The 18513-nt window shown below is 44.7% G+C and overlaps 1 protein-coding gene across 3 annotated transcripts in view; it reads right to left on the minus strand.

The window, feature by feature from the left end:
- The window catches only part of SLC25A28 (solute carrier family 25 member 28), a 48031-nt gene that overhangs the window by 1374 nt on the left and 28144 nt on the right, over positions 1–18513 (minus strand). Inside the window, exons 1-3 of one of the 3 annotated variants that reach the window (XM_054503567.1) lie at positions 7740–8134; positions 1798–2026; positions 645–701 (exon numbers count right to left, since the gene is read on the minus strand). In XM_054503567.1, the coding sequence (XP_054359542.1) occupies positions 645–701; positions 1798–2026; positions 7740–8030 (577 nt within the window). In that variant the 5' untranslated portion in view covers positions 8031–8134. Of the gene's footprint in view, positions 1–644; positions 702–1797; positions 2027–7421; positions 8135–18513 lie in introns of those variants that run through there. The other 2 variants (XM_054503568.2, XM_054503570.2) reach the window with 2 other exon arrangements.

Here is an 18513-nt window from a genome sequence, read left to right on the forward strand (position 1 = left end):
TCTCAAGTAGATAACATGGTGTGAACTCTGAGGAGCTTCAGCTTAGCTTTGGCTCTTTCCACCCCATGGCCTTGCCCAGACAGAAAATGAATGTGGCAACGATGCTGTCCCCTCGTATTCGCTCATCCTCACATGGAGAATGTTTTTGGAGAATTTTCCTCCGACTGAAAAGCCAAGATCCCAGCAGAAATGCAGGGACTGAGTTCTACAATTTAACCTTTCATTCCTATCCCAACTAGCTTCATCCCAATAAGAAAGGCAATATATTTAAGTGTCAATTCCTGCAAATCATAAGGGGGAAAAAAAAGTCAGAATCCATCTTCACCTCTTTGAAGAAAAATGAATCTGCTAAACTTTCAGGAAAGATCAAATCTACTACAAAGGAGACTCCCAGGAAAGCCCAAAAACAGGCCACATGGAGACATCTTTTTCTAGGGAAGCCCCAGGGATTAGTAAAATCCCAGTGAATCTGCTTCCTGTCCAAGAGGGTGCCTCCTAGGTACCAAAAACATGGAGGGAGCACCCTCTAGTGGTAAAACAAGGTAACAGACTTTCCCACCAAAACTGATGTGCTCTTTCTTCTGCAAACTGGAAAGAAATACAGGTGCAGCTGCCCACAGAGTGATAGGTTGAGGAATCATTACCTTCCACAGGGTTCATGGCTGCATCATGAAGTAATGTTGCCACACACCCGGCCGCACCTGCAAACAAGAAAACAACTGCCACATGTAAGGCCAAGAGAGCTGACTAACTCATTGAGGTCCCCCAGTGAAGGGGAGTGGCTGTGCTACACTACAGCGGGGAAAAGTAACGTTAAGAGCTAGTCCAAAAGATGGGGACCCACTGCTCCTAAACTCCTGTTTAAGAAGGTAAGATATCTGTTCCCACCAACTTTGTAAGGTCACTAATGTATTCCACATCCATGATAGGAAGGCCAGCTCAAGTCTTATCAATAAAGATCATTCTGAGAATAAATGCAGCTCACGCCCCAGACAGGAAGCAGATACACTGCTGCCTAGGGATGCCAGCACATCACCTGCCACCAGTGGAGGGAGATACGGGGGCCAGGTGGTCAGATCTCACAGAACCTCACCACAGAATCTCACCTCTGTCCTGCTGCAGAACCCATTTGCAGAGCCTAACATTTGTCTACAAAGATCTTTTGTTCAGGTCCTGAACTATTCTGCCCCTCATCCTCTCCACACTCAACTTGGTTTCCAGCCAGTCCTAAAGCCCTAGGCTGCTATCCTTTCTCTTACTTCCACACAACCTTCTGGTTTCTTCATGCAGTTCCTTGGCCCCACCCCCATTCACTTTGTCATGAGGCTTTGTCATGTTCTCAACACAAACTGCCTCTGGTGAGTTGGGATCCTGAAAAGGTGAGGCGAAAAGCAGGGGCTTCATTAGTATCTTCCTTGGGTGGCTGGCTGGGTCGCCTCCAATCCTGCCCTAAGGAGCAGGACACCACCCAACTATCAAACATACACTGGGGGTAGTTCAGTGTGTCTCCACATTACCAGGGCATTAGAAGTTGATGCCAGGGAGATGAGAGGAACAAGTCAAGCTGGTAGGTAAGGGAGGATACTGTAACCCTTTGTTGAGGTGCCCCAAAGGAAAAGGCAGGGTTGAAGCGGCCCGTTGTCTGAGAACATCAGGTTTGGAAGTCCCTCCCTTATAATCTGGCCTATCCCAGCCCAAAGCTTCAGCTCCAAACCATGCTGAGACTGGAAAGCACTGACAGCAGCAAAGCCCAAAGAGTTGGGAAAGTGGGGGAACCAGCACAGGAAGGCTCAATACCATTGGCAATATGGCTATTGCCCCCAGGGTGGATTACATCACTCAATGTCTTTTTTAACTTTTCGTAGCAGGCAAAATAAAGGGCGTGGGCAGGCCCTGCGCCTGTTGCTGTGACGTTCAGCCCCCTCATGGGCCTCCATAGGCCCTCCGTTCTTATAATCCTCCAGAGGGCCTCCAACACATTGCGATAGCGGGCAGCTGGGTCAGGCTGTAGACTCTGCATCCGGGTCTGAAATTACAGCAAGGAGAAGCGCAATGTCAGCAATGCCAACTTCTCGCCCCACCTCAACACACTGGGCAGACCTTCTACATGGAGCTGTGCCAATCTGTGAGAGGGATATCTGGCTTTCAGCTTATTTCCAATCTATAGCTGATCTTTCTTCTAAGCCTTGGACCTTTCTTTTTCTAGTTATCTATGACCCTAAGAATGGAACACCATTATTTTCCCTGAAAAAATAATCCGACCAATTGCTAAGTGTCCTGATACTCCAAAATGATTCAGAGCCCCAGCAACAAATATCAAGCCTGTGTTTCAGAAGTTGCTTTTGTGCCTTAATACACTCAAGCTGACAGTTCTTTACAAATGGATTCTAAATTCAAGTATTTACTGTCTATGACATACTTTATGCTTTATACCTAAAGAGTGCCCTTGGCCCTGCTTCATGACCACACACTGAGGGGCGGCTAATTTTTTAATATTTTTTCAGACTATCTGGCAATGGTGGCTGGGTCTACACAGAGTCTTGGCAGAAGTAGCATTCTTAATAGATGCTTTTATTTCTTGGGAAAGAAAGTTTACCCTGAAACTGCAAAGGTGGGAGTGTCTAGTTAGAAACCACTCTAGTCTCCAATATTGAAAGGCCCTTCCAGATTTCTAATCTAAATTGATTGAATCCCAAAATTGGCATTAGCAAATAAAATCAGTCTCAGTGAAACATAATCCTTGGAATCTCTCTAAAAGATTCAATGATTGGAATAAAAGCATAGGGTAGACACTTCATATGATGTTCCTGGACAAAGTTTTGTTGAAATTTGGGAAATTAATCTTATTCGAAACACCTCCCTAAATTAGACCTTTTCTGAAGAGTGTGTCTCCCCAGGAAAATTTCTCATCTACTGACCCAATTCAAGGTAAAGTAACATGGAAACTAGTAGTTAATATAAAATCAATATCTAAAAAGAAAAATCAATGTCTGGTGCCTGACACACAATAAGCACTTCTGATTTGTTTGCTGAATGAATGAATCTTTTGTCACATAACTGTATCAGCTACAATCACTGGTGAGCCAATGGGAGCAAGTGATGCCCAAGTACAGTTTAAATTTCTGCATCAATCTAATCACTAGATTCTATTTGGATTTAAAAGCTTGAACCTTCGGCCAGGCACGGTGGCTCACGTCTGTAATCCCAGCACTTTGAGAGGCCGAGGCGAGCAGACCACCTGAGGTCAGGAGTTCGAGACCAGCCTAGCCAACAAGGTGAAACCCCATCTCTACTAAAAATACAAAAAAATTAGCCGGGCATGGTGGTGTGCACCTGTAATCCCAGCTATTCAGGAGGCAGGAGAATCGCTTGAACCTGTCAGGCGGAGGTTGCAGTGAGCCTTCGCTGGTTTGAGCCACTGCACGGCAGCCTGGGCAACAAGAGCAAAACTCCATCTCAGAAAAAAAAAAAAAAAAAAAAAAAAAGCTTGAACCTTCCTCTTGTCCAACTGGAATCCAAGAGTAATACCTTTCCTCAAGAGCATGGGAGAAAAGAAACTAACCAGACGAACAGGTCCCAATTAGCTGCAAGCAATCCACATTCCTCTGGTTATTTTCTCCTGCCTGCTACCAACAAAAAACTGGAAGCTTAAAAGGTTAGTTACTGGATGTTCAATCAGAAATACTCTATACAGTATCACTTATCACAATTTGACACATTCTTTCCTACTTCCCCCCACAAAACCTCATGTATTTCCAATAAAGGGTTTGTTTACTGATCTTTCACATCACACAAGGCATATAAAATCCATCAGAAGAGTTGTTCATAGAGACTACGGGTCAAATGCTGGCTAGAGCTACTAATAAGCAAAGATAAATTGAGCCTCTTAGCTTATCGTGTTTCCATGCATTTATTCAAAACTGATCTTGTATAGGGGGAATGTTCAGCAATTGCATTGCTCTGCTGCAGTCAATGGTGTATTTGGCTACCAATTCTGAACGGTTTGGCTTCGGAGGCCTGGAACTCCTCACCCCCAAGAGAAAACCGGACTGTGGGAAGCTACTTTGAACATTCTATATACACATCTAAATCTAACTCAACAATTCTAACTCCATAAAAATACATCCTTATGGAGAGGACCTGGGCATAAGCTATGCCAAATATAAAAATGAATATGGCTCCCCATATTTGTGGGCCAATAAATCTGCCTTTTACAGAAAGATGAAATATCTAAGTAAAAATTTCTGAAAAGCCTCAATATGAAAAACCTCTACCGGGCTTTGGAGAAAAGCCAAACGACCCAGTAGAGAAGTAAGTGGTTTGGTAAAAGACAAGCCACATTTGAGTCAAAAAGCCTGAGTCTGAGCCTCAGCTTTGCTAGTTGTGTGATCTTGGGTATGTCACTTAACCTCTTTAAGCTTCAAAATTGTCATCTATAACATGAGGCCAAGAATGACTGGCTCATAGGGCTGTTGTGGGGATTAAAAGAGAAAAGGTATGTAAAAGCCATTGGTAATTTGTAAGGTGCTAGAAATACAAAGATTTTTATTGTATTCAAAATGATTCTATATTTGTTCATATCTAAGAATTTACAGATCATGGTAGCATTGCCTCCTGTATAAGTCATTTCACAAATATACGTGGGCAACTAACTGTCCATAGCCACCAATAAATCAGGGTTAATTTTGTATTTTTTGTTTTCCTTTTAAAGTTTCTCTGTGGCTATAATGATTTACATGTCCCACTATTAATCTGAAGGTCATATGTTCAGGGACAAGCTTTACTGTGAAATTCTGTGCCTTGCCTGGTTCTTGTAATCTGCTTTTGGGAAGCTATATGGAAGACTTGAGAGTCTGATACACTGAGTTCAAATCATAAGTGTGCCACTTAAACTGTGTGACCTTGGACAAGTTATATAACTGTTCCCTAAGCCTCCTTTCAACTGTAAAATAATGAAAATGGTTTCTACTTCATGAAGTTGCTTCACAGATTAAATGAATAAATGTATGTAAGGTACTTCAGATAGTGCTTGGCACACAAGATCACTGAATACTTATTACTAGATGCAAGAAAATCAAATAAGCTAATGTTTCCATTTCCTAATCTTTCACAGGTGAATATGTATAGATACCACTGACATCTGGAAATTGGAGATTTATCTCCCTCTGCTCTTCCCCTCTTTATTATATAAGTGGATATTTGCTTTACCACTTCAGAGCCAACAAGAAGGATAGCTGCCGGGGACAAGCAAACTGGGAAGTCTTTTCTGAAGGAAGAGATTTGAATTTTACTTTCATGCCTGCACAAAAGCGTTTAACATACTCACTGACACTAAATCATACTGGCCTCACCTAGTTCTTCCCTCTAAGTCATTTAAATCCCAGCATTAAGTGCAAGTGAAAATGAGCCTTCTAAAATAAGCTTTCATATTGTTGACAACTCCTGAGCATTTTTTTCTCAAATCATTATTTCCTTAATGGAGGGCTTTCAGGCATAACTGCAATGTTGTATGACTAATTTTTAAAAAACAAAAATTCCAAAGCTTATGTAAATGAGTAAGAACTGTTCTTCAAAATAGTTACCTTGGAAGGCTACAATTGACTTATTCCAGCAATGCTGTGGTTATGCAAAACCTTTCTGGAACTTCTCTTTCAGAGGTGTTTCCTCAACGGGTTTATAGGCCTCAGAAGTAAAGCAGTCTCCTTGCTTTCCAGTCCCACCTTATTTTCACGCCAAGCAGTATTACCCATTTTGACCTCCCACTTTATTCACCATATTTGATTCTGAATAGTTTTTGTTCCTGCAAAATCAATCCCATCTTGTCACAGGGCAAAGATTTGCCTCCCTTAAGGACATGCACCCAAATATTCTAGAAGCATTTTTAACAGGGATTTATAAAATGTTTATTGCAACAATAGCACTATGTAAATATATGGAGTAAGGAGATAACCTCCCATTATGTTATAATGGAACAGTGGTTAAATTGATAAGTTACAGTAATATTTCTAAGACAAATTATTACACTGTATTTTTCAAGCCATTAAATAATTTTCACTGTTTTCATTGATCTGTTTTCCATTCAATACCCATCCAGAAAAACAGCATCCTAAACCCTGCACTCTACTCACAGTCTAAGTCTAGGGAGGTTACTCTGCAGCTAGATTATATTAACTTTTGGATATACGGCATTATTAACTCAAGTCATTCAACCTAGAGTCTATACATATAATGTGTGCATCTTTTTTATTTGTACTTACTTGTTTTACATTTCAATGTTGTTACTTCTCTCTCATGGATTTTACTGTTTATTTCTATTTCTCGCAATTGACAAGCGCATTTAACATTCTAATGTCCATTTTAGTCAAGTGCATTTACCCCGTTTTCAATGGATATGGCCCTTGTTAGGAGTTACCTTGTGTTAAAATACTCCTGCCAGTTTGCTGTCATTCACAAAGCTTAATGAGCGTTCCCCCCATTTCCTTATCCACATTCTAATGAAAACATGAAACAGTACCGGAACCAAAGGGAAGTAAAAGGGATCTACTTTGCCTTTCCCAAGTTGATTCTCTCCTCCTTTTGAATACGTAACACTTTCCTGATTTGAAGAGAAAACATACATCAAAAAGCTGCCAGGTTACTGTTTGACTATCACCCTTCACATGTAAAGGAGGCATCGGTCTTTGTCATATCAACAGTCCCCTCTAGTTTACCTCTCCCTCAATTCAGTCCTCACCTTTAATGGCTGGCACCTTTACTAATGTACAAGAATAAGAACTGTAAAGAACAATAATCTGTTTCTTTCTTCACCCAGCTTTCTTCAGAAGGACCCGACTTCAGTACACATAAATCATCCTGCTTGGTTGTGAATGCAATTAGTTTTACTTTCACAAGAATCGTGTCCTCTTGTTGATCTCATTCCATTTTCTTCATACTTACATCTACTTTCTAATACCGTCACACTTCCTTTCTAGACAACTTCTCCCTTTTTGTCAACTTCAGGTGGCCAAAGAAATACGCTATCAGTTTCATCTCTCTTGTTTGGAGGCTGATGTGCTCCCTGAACATACAGTCCTAATCCCAGCTCAATTTTCATGTTCAGGAAATAGGTGGGGTATCATGCTTGCTTCACAGAGAAACTGAAACCTTTTCCTGAATACGATCTTTCCCATATTACTTCCAGTCTGGAATTCTGCATTCTCACTGCACAATGATTTCCAATCACTCATGTGTTAAGATTTAACATGTAAGTCCTTTATCTAGCTGAGAGATCCCAGATTCGGGTTCCTGCCCCGTCAGTAAGGGAAGACACAGTAAGGAGTTTGTAAAAGCACTAGCCCAGAAAACATCTCAAGCCGTTAGATCCATTTCAGGGTCTGGTTCACGCCAGTTGGCTTCACCTTAATCGAGTTAGTAGCACTTACCTGAGCTTCGGGATACCCCATCCCACCCTATTCCTGTTTAGTCCCAGGTGGGGTCCAGGGCTTTGGCTGACAGATTTTCGATCCTGAGTCCCGATTCAGATTTCACTGACGGTTAGAAATAGGTCCTGGTTCCTGACTGGGATCAACTCCCAGCTGGGACCTTGCTTGAATGGAGTGTCGGTTCGAATCATGTGGTAGTGGCAGGAGCCAGGAAGGAACCCATGTCGGCTCCGGCTCTCAGCCGGGATCCTGGCTCCGGACAAGACCCAGGGGTCGGGTCAGCCCCAGGTCGGGTTCGAAGCCGGGTGCAGGTCTCACCTTGACGCAGTCGATGGGGTACATCACGCAGTGCTCCAGGATCCCTGCCACGGCGCCTGCCACCATGTGCGTGGTGACAGTGGCTCCAGCCGGCAGCGCCTCGTAGTCCGGGCCGGAGTCCGCATCTTGTCGTACCGGGGGCCTGCAGGCCCCGGCCTCCCCGCCGCCGGCCCCCCGGCCCACGCCCCGCTGCAGCCACCCGTCCAGCAGCGCCGACTCCCCGGGGCTCCGCCCGGGCCCTGCTGCCGGCCCCCCCGCCACACCGCCAGCACCCCGCCCCTCCAACTCCATCCACCCGGGCCAGCTGCGGCGCCCACCCCCGCCGCCGCTGCCACCACTGCCGCCGCCGCCCCCCGGCCCCGTAGTGTCCGCCTCAGGCGCGGCCCAGAGAGCCCGGGGCCTCCGGCTCCCGCTTGGCCCCGCGGACACGCCCCCCAACGAACCATTGGTGGAGACGCCAAGTTAGACCCACCCCTTTCCTTACGTAGGAAAAATCAGCCGGTAGTATTAGCGAAGTCGCCTGTCATTCCTCAGCCCTGAGGCGTTGCTAGCGCCTACATCCCACCTTTTCCCCTTTGATCTTGGAAGCTTCTTGTTTATTGGTCACTGATTGGCCGACATGTGCGATCAACCCGCCTCTGACTTTTTAGAAGGGCGGGAGAAACTTAAGGCTGAACTTTGATAGGCTCAACCACTCTTGATACTTTGACCGCGGCCATTGGCCCGCACCACGTCGGGCCCCGATTGGCTACAGAAAGAGCGACGCGCCCAGGGACTCTAGGGGCCGACTTCGGGCCCCTCACTAGCGCCTGCAGAGTTGTGGTCCCTGTGCGCGGGATCGCGTCGGGGGCGGGGCGGTGACAGGCCTTCAACGTCAAACTGCTGACGGGCGCCGTTACGACCCGCGCTCCAGTGCGCTCCTCAAATTCTGAGACGCGTGGCTGGAGAGCGGGCGGCCCTGGCCCCGGAGAGCCGTGTTCCCGCGGGATCTCGTCGCGGGCGTGAGGCGGGGCTGGCCTGGGCCGGTCATCCCCTGGCTGGCGCGACCCGCAGCCTGTCCGGGAAGCCGTTGCGACATGCGGGTCGGGAACCGCCTCACCGACAGGGGGGACTACGGCGGCCCGCTAGACTCTGGTCGGGTCTGGAGTATTGGGCCCCCTGGCCGGAGCCGGTGCTCCTCAGGCCCCAGCGCCCGGCACTGAGCCTGGCATCCACATTCGCACAGTAAACCCAGCAAGTGTTGAATGAATGAGGTTCCCCGGGCCCCGGCTGTCACTGGGCTCTGCGCCAGGCCGAGAGCCGAAGGCGGGGAAGGAAGATGTCGAAATGGGCGGGATGATTCGCAGATGACGGCCGGTGGCGAGGCGGGGCTGGAGACCGCATCCCAAAGGCAGCAGGGAAGTGCGGCGGCTGTGGGGAAGCTCGGACGCACGGCCTGGCCGAGTCTGAAGCATCAGTATCTTGTCCCTGAGCCGGCGCGCTGATGGGTCCCCCGCCTGGCGATGAGGGCTTCTCCCTCCCTCGGGTCAGCCCCGGTCCTGAAAGGCAAGGCCAGCGATTCCCGGCCTTAGGACCTCCTGCGCCAGGGAGCACGGGCGTCTTCTTCCGTTTGCCTTCCCTGAGCGTGTTGGCACAAGCCGCCCGCGGTTTCCAGCTGTGTCTTCTCTGTTTTACCCAAATGATGCAACTGTGGACTTCTCCATCTGTTTATAGGTTTTCCTGGAATAGGAAAGATGTTTTCCTTTTTTCTTTCTAAAGTTTAGCCCTTCTCTGGGCTTCCTTTTTAAAAACTTTTTCTACTCTCTTCAGCAGTTGTTATTAACCTTTGGGTCGTGACCGTTTGGAAAATAATAAAGCTACGAATTCTCCTCTCCTACTTCCACCTCCCATCTCCTGTGTGCACCCCAAATTTTGCATATCATTTCTGCGTTTCAGAGTCCCTGAAGGTGCCATGTGGACACCCTAGGGGTCCATTAACCTGGGTAACCTCTCCCTGGCCGGCGCAGTGGCTCATGCCTGTAACTCCAACACTTAGGCCGAGGTGGGACGATAATTGAGCTCAGGAGTTCGAGACCAGCCTGGACAACATGGCAAAACCCCGTCTCTACAAAATAATAATAAATACAAAAAAGTACAAAAATTCAAAAATTAGCTGGGTATGGTGGTGTGCACCTGTAGTCTCAGCTACTTGGGGGAGGATTGCTTGCGCCAGGGAGGTCGAGGCTGCAGTGAGCCTTGTTCACGCCACTACACTCCAGCCTGGGTGACAAAGCAAGATTTTGTCTCAAAAAATTTTTTTAAAAGGAACTTCTCCCCCACAGCATGTTCAGTCTCTCCTTTTCTCTAGCATATTTAACTTAAGAAATGAATAGGTCTCACAAAAACCCATTCAATCCTGCTAGAGTACTAATTCCCTTTACTGCCAGATTACTCCAGTAATGACCTATCCACCTCTATGTCCTTTCTCTCCTTAAGCTTTTTACATTTTTTACTTTTATTCATTGGTCATAAATGACCTTTCCAAATCCATCGGTCTTTTTCCTATTCCCATTTTTCTTAACACAGATAACACTTGCCGCCACCCCACATTGGCACTTTTTACTAGCTTCAGAAACCACTCTACCTTTTAGACTTCTCAGTCGCTTACACTTCTCTAGCCATTGAAGTGGAACATCCCTAAACGTTTAATGCTTCTTGGTCATCTTTAATACCTTAGAGAACTTTGCCATTCCAAACCAGTTGTCCTCATTGGAACCCTATCTTTATTTCCCTTATTGCATACTTTTAACTGAAATTTCCATGGGAACATTCAGTAATGTTTATTGAGTACCAATTGTGTACTTGAAGCTGGGGATACAGGACAGACATAGTCCATGTTCTCATGGAGCTTTTTAATGATGAGGGTGGGGAGGTGGGACAGAGAAAAACACACAAAAAATGTCAGCTCTGGATCCTATGCTGATCTTTGAAATAGGGTGGTATGATATAGTGTGACTGGGTGGCTACATTTTTATGGCCAAGGAAGGCCTTTCTGAGGAGACATGTTTGGTGAGTTCTGAATGATAGACAGGAGCCAGTCATGACAGACTTGGAGAAGGGCATGCCAGCAGAAGGAACAGTAGGTACGGCAACCCTAAGGTGAGAACGAGGTTGGTGCATGAGGAACAGAAAGAAGACCAGTGTGGCTGGAGCATGGTGAGTGAGTGGGGAGGGGCTACAACATGAGGTTGGAAAGATAAACAAGGGGTGAATATCCACCTTGATTTCTGACTTAGCATGTCCATTCCAAGCTCAGCCTTTCCACTCCCCACCCCAACCCATTCCTCCAAAATGTTCGTTTTCCATGAAAGTCTTCATTATTTGCCCAATAAATGAGACTCTAAAGCTGGAGTCTTCCTTGACTGCCCATTCAGAATCATCATCATTCTGAACTGTTTCTTCTGTTTATGCTCTCCTTTTCCTTCGTATTGATATACTTTCCCTGAATCTGATTACATCTGTATTGTCATAACCCTTTGGAAGGCCTGCCTGCCTTGAGGATCCCCTAGCTTCAGCAGTATTTTGATTCTCCTCCTTCCAGGTACACAGTAAGATGTTTTTTTCCACCTCCTTGAAGATAGGCATGGCCGTGGGATTTGCTTTGGCCAGTGAAATACGAGGGAAGCACAAAAGTCACACTTTTCCTCCTCTGCCACATGACTAGTGATTGTTCAAATGGTGGAGACTCTGTCAGCCTGGGGCCCTGGTGAGAATGACATGAAGCAGAGTTCCCTACTTGCTGCCTACTTGCTCCCAGACAGACTTCAGCATCAGTGAGAAATAAATCTTAGTTGTTTCAAGACACAGAGCTTTTAGGATTATTCCACACCATAGCATAAACTAGCCCAGTACTTCTGAGACTTTAATGTGATGATAAATGATGTTACCTGAAGAATTTGTTAAAATGCAGATTGCAGTTCTGTAGGTCTGGTTGGGGCCTAAGATTCTTCCTTCCCTCCCTCCCTCCCTTCTCTTTCTTTCTTCCTTTCTTCTCTTTCTTTCTCTTCTTTCTTCCTTTCTCCTTCCTTCCTTTTTTCCTTCCTTCCTTTCTTCTCTTTTTCTTCTTTCTTTCTTCCTTTCTCCTTCCTTTTTCCTTTTTTCCTTCCTTCCTTCTTCTCTTTTTCTTCTTTCTTTCTTTCTCTTCCCTTCCTTCCTTCTCTTTCTTTGTTTCTTTTTTCCTTCTTTCTCTCTTTTTTCTTCTTCCTCTCTCTTTCTTTCTTTTGTAGAGACAGGGTCTTGCTATCTTGCCCAAAATGGCCTTAGAACTCCTGGGCTCAAGCAATCCTCTTGTCTCAGCTTCCCAAAGTGCTGAGATTACAGGTGTGAGCCACCATTCCTACCTAGATTCTGCATTTTTGACAAGCTCTCAAGTGATGCTGATGCTACTAGACCTTGGACCACACTTTGATAGTAAGCACCTAACCTGCACACAAACCCATACACACTGTCGTACATCTCACCAGCACTAAACCTGCCTAAAAAATTATAAAAGTAAGCAGGCCAGGCGCGGTGGCTCATGCTTGTAATCCCAGCACTTTGGGAGACCGAGGCAGGCAGATTACTTGAGGTCAGGAGTTTGAGATCAGCCTGGCCAACATGGTGAAACCCCGTCTCTACTAAAAATACAAAAATTAGCCAGGCTTGGTGGCGTGTGCCTGTAATCCCAGCTACTCAGGAGGCTGAGGTGGGAGAATCACTTGAACCCGGGATGCAGAGGTTGCAGTGAGCCAAGATTGGGCCACTGCACTCCAGCCTTGGTAATAGAGTGAGACCCTATCTCAAAGAAAAAAAGTAGGCAAGGAACTTTATTGGTGATATTCTTCACAAACCCTCGTTTCCTGCACCTGCAACTCCTCAGGTACTATAGTCATGTTTTCTTGTATTCCAGTGTCTGGAATTTATTCCTTCTGGTGGATTCTTGGTCTCGCTGACTTCAAGAATGAAGCCACGGACACTCGCGGTGAGTGTTACAGTTCTTAAAGATGGTGTGTCCGGAGTTTGTTCCTTCAGATGTTCAGATGTATCCAGAGTTTCTTCCTTCCAGTGGGTTCGTGGTCTCGCTGACTTCAGGAGTGAAGCCGCAGACCTTTGCAGTGAGTGTTACAGCCTTAAAGGTGATGTGTCCGGAGTTGTTTGTTCCTCCCGGTGGATTCGTGGTCTCGCTGACTTCAGGAATGAAGCTGCAGACCCTTGCGGTGGGTGTTATAGCTCATAAAGATATTGTGGACCCAAAGAGTGAGCAGCAGCAAGATTAATTCTGAAAAGTGAAAGAACAAAGCTTCCACAGCGTGGAAGGGTACCTGAGCAGGTTGCTGCTGCTGGCTCGGGTAGCCAGCTTTTATTCCCTTATTTGGCCCTGTCCCCCCACATCCTGCTGATTGGTCCATTTTACAGAGCATTCATTGGTCCATTTCATAGAGTGCTGATTGGTCCATTTTACAGAGTGCTGATTGGTGCATTTACAATCGTTTAGCTGGACACAGAGTGCTGATTGATATGTTTTTACAGAGTGCTGATTGGTGTGTTTACAATCCTTTAGCTAGACACAGAGCGCTGATTGTTGTGTTTACAATCCTCTAGCTAGACAGAAAAGTTCTCCAAGTCCCTACCTGACCCAGAAGCCCAGCTAGCTTCACCTCTCATTCCCAGTACAATTGTTTTTTCACATTCTCCCTTCTATCTTGTAATTTTCTACATCTCTCTATGAGACCACTCATTTTTTTTCTTTAGTAACAGAAACCTCAAGTTTCACTTTGGGCGTGTGGCTTCCCAGCTAAAGCCCATATATTTTTCCCCAGCTTCCCTGGCAATCAACATTGGTGGTGTGACTAAGTTCTAGTTAGTGGGATGTGAAGGAAAGTGATGTTTGAAACACCTGGGTTGTACCTTTAAAAGAAAAGGGTATGTTCTCCTCTTGCTCATTTTCTCCCTTCTCGTCAGAACATAGACCCAGAAGATAATTATTTTTGGCCATGAGGACAAGGCCTATACCTTAGCTGGTGGCAGAGCAAAAGTTAGAAGAAACCTGTGTCCTTAACACCATGAGGCATCCTATCACCTCAGACCACTTGTGCTCAGACATGAGAGAGCTTGTTAAGTAATTGCTGTTAATGGGAATCTTTGTTACAGCAGCTGAATTTATATCCTAGAGAAGCTGCTCTTCCTTAGAATGCATTCCCCCTTTGTTCTTATCAAATTTCTCATTATTGAGGGTTCAAAACAGGTCCTACTGCTGCCTCCAGCTTACACTACCCTCCTTCTCTGAACTGCCATCATACCTGGGCATGTGATATGAGTGTAGTATAAAATGAGATTGATTCCAGCAGCCACACATGAAAATAAGACTGCTAACCTTACAGTCACTTAAAAAGAAACTGATTCCTAAATGGTGAAGAAACAGAACATAAGAGCTACAGGAATTCAGAGTTGGGGTAAGCAGTGAGGACTGAAAGGATCAGGAGATATCATTATTTATCTCATTAGTTTTCGTACTGGAGACTGCGTACAGGAAGACTTTCCAAGGGTTATTTAGGAAACATTGTTTCAAGGGAATCAATTTGCTACGCCTCATCTGGATTAATTCTTTCCTAAAATTCCTCTTCCTGAAAAAGCCGTTGAAACAATTCTTCTTTCCTTTCTCCCCTTTCTCAATCTGTCCTTTTATCTTACAAAAGAAAAGTGTGACCTGACTCACTTTTCATCTTATTATCATTTATTCGCTGGGTGCATAAAAACACCCAGGTTGTCAAACAATCCTTGTGCTGGCAAAGCCTTCAATCAAGATATAACAGTAGACTTCATGTCTTTCCCTGACTCACATATATTCCAGTTAAGGGCAAAACATGGCTTTAAGAATGGATATTTCAGCCCATGTGGGATATTCTGTGTACATAAATGTCGTACAGTGGAGCAGTGTTTTTTTTTTTAATTTGTAATTCTCATTTATTGAGGAAAATATAAGTAGAGGGCAGTTTTCTATCCCAATGTTAGTCCTTCTTCCCCAGATTTCTTATTCCACTTTTGTCTGTCTGATGAGTCACTTTCATTCTTTAACCCTGCTCTTTGTATTTTTTTTTAAAAAATAATTAATTTTATGGCCAGATATGGTGGCTCACACCTCCCAGCACTTCGGGAGGCCACAGCGGGCAGATCACTTAAGGCCAGGAGTTTGAGACCAGCCTGGCCAACATAGTGAAACACTGTCTATACTAAAAATGCAAAAATTAGCCGGGCATCGTGGTGCATGCCTGTAATCTCAGCTACTTGGGAGGCTGAGGCATGAGAATGGCTTGAACCAGGGAGGCAGAGGTTGCAGTGAGCCAAGATCATGCCACCACACTCCAGCCTAGGCGACAAACCGAGACAATCTCAAAATAAAAAAAAAAAAGTTTTTTTTTTGGATACATAGTAGGTGTATATTTATAGGGTATGTGAGATATTTTAATATAGGCCTGCAATATGAAATAATCACATCATGGAGAATGGGGTATCCATCCCCTCAAGTATTTATCCTTTGAGCTATAAACAATCCAATTACACTCTTTATTTATGTATTTGTTTATTTATTCATCTTGTTTTTTTTTTTTTTGAGACAAGATACTGCTCCGTCACCCAGGCTAGAGTGCAGTAGCGCGATCATGGCTCACTGCAGCTTCGACCCCCCGGGCTCAAGCGATCCTCTTGCTTCTGTCCCCCAAGTAGCTGAGACTATAGTCATGCACTAATACATCCGGCTAATTTTTTTGAATTTTAGTAGAGACAAGGTCTCATTATGTTGCCCAGGCTAGTCTCAAACTCCTGAGCTCAAGTGATCCTCCCACTTCAGCCTCCCAAAGTGATGGGATTACAGGCATGAGCTGCCGTACCCTGCCCACTTTTAAGTTATTTTAAAACGTACAATTAAGTTATTATTAACTATAGTCACCCTATTTTGCTATCAAATAGTAGGTCTTATTCATTCTTTCAATTCTTTTTTGGACCTATTAACAATTCTTACCCCCCACCCCCACCCCCGCCGCCCTGCAAGTTCCCTGCCACCCTTCCCAGCCTCTGGTAACCATCCTTCTACTCTCTATGTCCATGATTTCAATTGTTTTTATTTTTGATCCCACAAATAAGTGAGAACAGAGCAGTGAGTTTTTGATTTACATCACCGATTCCAATCTCTGACTATTATCAAAGAATACATTGCTTCTGGAGGGAGATTCTCCTGAAAGCAAAGTAAAGAGAGCGTAATTAAATATTAAAGGTGAGAGAGCCTTATTTCATTTAAGTGGCACATTTATGGCAAGGTTTGTGGCTTATCTCTCTTGGGACTATGATATTCAAGACTTACAATTTTTATTTTTATGCTGGGATGTAATAAAGGGCAATGATCCCTCTCAGGTCAGAAACAAGAAAAAGCTGAGTAATACTGCTCATTTACTCTTGTCTCAACTTGAGTTTCAGTTTTATATTTTGCATTACTTCTAGGAGAAGTATGGGGAAAGTACATGTTTACATGTTTTCACAGATCAACATTATGCCATCAGGTAAAAGGAAAATATGTCAAAAACAAATTTGTCTTTTATATTTTCTTGAATGTTTATTCAGGCTTGCAGTAAAAATGTTTTCATTTTCCTTTGTCAAAAGATTATTGACTATGCCACTTCATACCTATACGGATGGCTATAAGAATAAACACAATCATTGGGCGGCCGCAGTGGCTCACGCCTACAATCCCAGCACTTTGGGAGGCTGAGGTGGGTGGATCACCTGAGGTTGGGAGTTCAAGACCAGCCTGACCAACATGGAGAAACCCTGTCCCTCCTAAAAATTAATTAGCCGGGTGTGGTGGCACATGCCTGTAATCCCAGCTACTCAGGAGGCTGAGGCAGGAGAATCGCTTGAACTCGGGAGGCAGAGGTTGCAGTGAGCCGAGATCACGCCATTGCACTCTAGCCTGGGCAAAAAGAGCAAAATTCTGACTCAAAAACAAAACAAAAAAACCCACCACAATCGTTGTTGAAAATAACAACGATTGGCAAGAAAATAACAACCAATGAGGAAATTGGAACCCTCATACGTTGCTGGTGAGAACGTAAAATCATTCAGCCACTATGGAAAACAGTTTGGCAGTTCCTCAAAAAGTTAAACATAGAATTACTATATGACCCAGCAATTCCACTCCTAGGTATATGACTGCTGTAATTTGGATGTCTGTCCCCTCCAAATCTCATGATGAAATTTGATCTCCAGTGTTCCAGGTGGGCCTACTGGGAGGTATTTGAGTCATGGGAATAGATCTCTCATGAATAGATTAATGCCCTCCATGGTGGATAGGTGTGAGTGAGTTCTCATTCTATTAGTTTCAGTGAGAGCTGGTTGTTAAAAAGAGCCTGGCACCTCCTGCCCCATGCCCCTTGCCTCATCTCTTGTCATATGATCTCTGCAGAAGCAGCCTGAGGCCCTCCCCAGAAGCTGGGGAGATGCTGGTTCCCTGCTTTTTGTATAACCTGCACAACTGTGAGCCAAAAAACCTCTTTTCTTTGTAAATTACCCAGCCTCAGGTATTCCTTTATAGCAACACAAGACTAAGACAATTTCTAAAAGAATTGAACACAGGTACTCAAGCAAGTACATGCATGTTCACAGCAGCACTTTTCACACTAGGCAAAAGGTGGAAACAGTCCAAATGACCATCAGACAAATAATGGATAAACAAATTGTGTATACATGAAATGAATATAATTCAACCATAGAAAGAAACAAAGAACTGATACATGCTATAATGTGAATGAATCGTGAAAGAAGCCAAATTGAAAAGGTCACATACTATTCCACTTACATGAAATATCCAGAATAGATAGCTCTATAGAGACAGAACACAGATTGGTGGTTACCAGTTGCAGCAGGCAGAGGAGAATGAGAATAACTGCTTAATGGGGATGGGGTTTCCTATCAGGGTGATGAAATGAGTCAGAACTAGGTAGATGTAGTGGTTGTACAACATTGTGAATGTACTAAATGCCACCGAATAGTCCACTTTAAAATGGTTAATTTGGCCAGGCACAGTGGCTCACGCCTGTAATCCCAACCCTTTGGGAGGCCGAGGTGGGTGGATCACTTGAGCCTAGGAGTTCAAGACCAGCCTGGGCACCATAGGGAAACCCCCATCTCAAAAAAGAAGAGGGAAAAAAAAGGGTAGTGAGACTGTAAAGCAGTTTCTTCCTCTTCTTTCCTTTCTTTCCTTCCTTTCGTACCAGTGGCTCTCAAATCATCCAGGGGAGCTTGGATGCAAACTTTTTCTTTTCTTTTTGAGACAGAGTCTCATTCTGTCCCCCTGGCTGGAGTGCGGTGGTACAGATCTCAGCTCACTGCAAACTCTGCCCCCCAGGTTCAAGCAATTCTCCTGCCTCTGCCTCCCAAGTAGCTGGGATTAACGATGCGCACCACCACCCCCTGCAAATTTTTAAAAAATATTTTTGGTAGACACAGGGTTTCAACATGTTGGTGAGGCTGGTCTCGAACTCTTGACTTCAAGTCATCTACCCACCTAAGCCTCCCAAAGTGCTGGGATTACAGGCATGAGCCACCATGCCCCGCCTATGCAAAATTTTTGACCCTAACATAGGCCTAAAAATCATCTTTCAGAGTAAGGCATGAGAATCTGCATTTTATAAGCAGGTCATTCTGACACAGGAGGTCCCTGGACCACATTTTGAAAAATACTGCTATGATATCACCATACTAGTTC

This window comes from Pongo pygmaeus, chromosome 8 (genome assembly GCF_028885625.2).
Source record: "Pongo pygmaeus isolate AG05252 chromosome 8, NHGRI_mPonPyg2-v2.0_pri, whole genome shotgun sequence".
Lineage (NCBI taxonomy): Eukaryota > Metazoa > Chordata > Mammalia > Primates > Hominidae > Pongo > Pongo pygmaeus.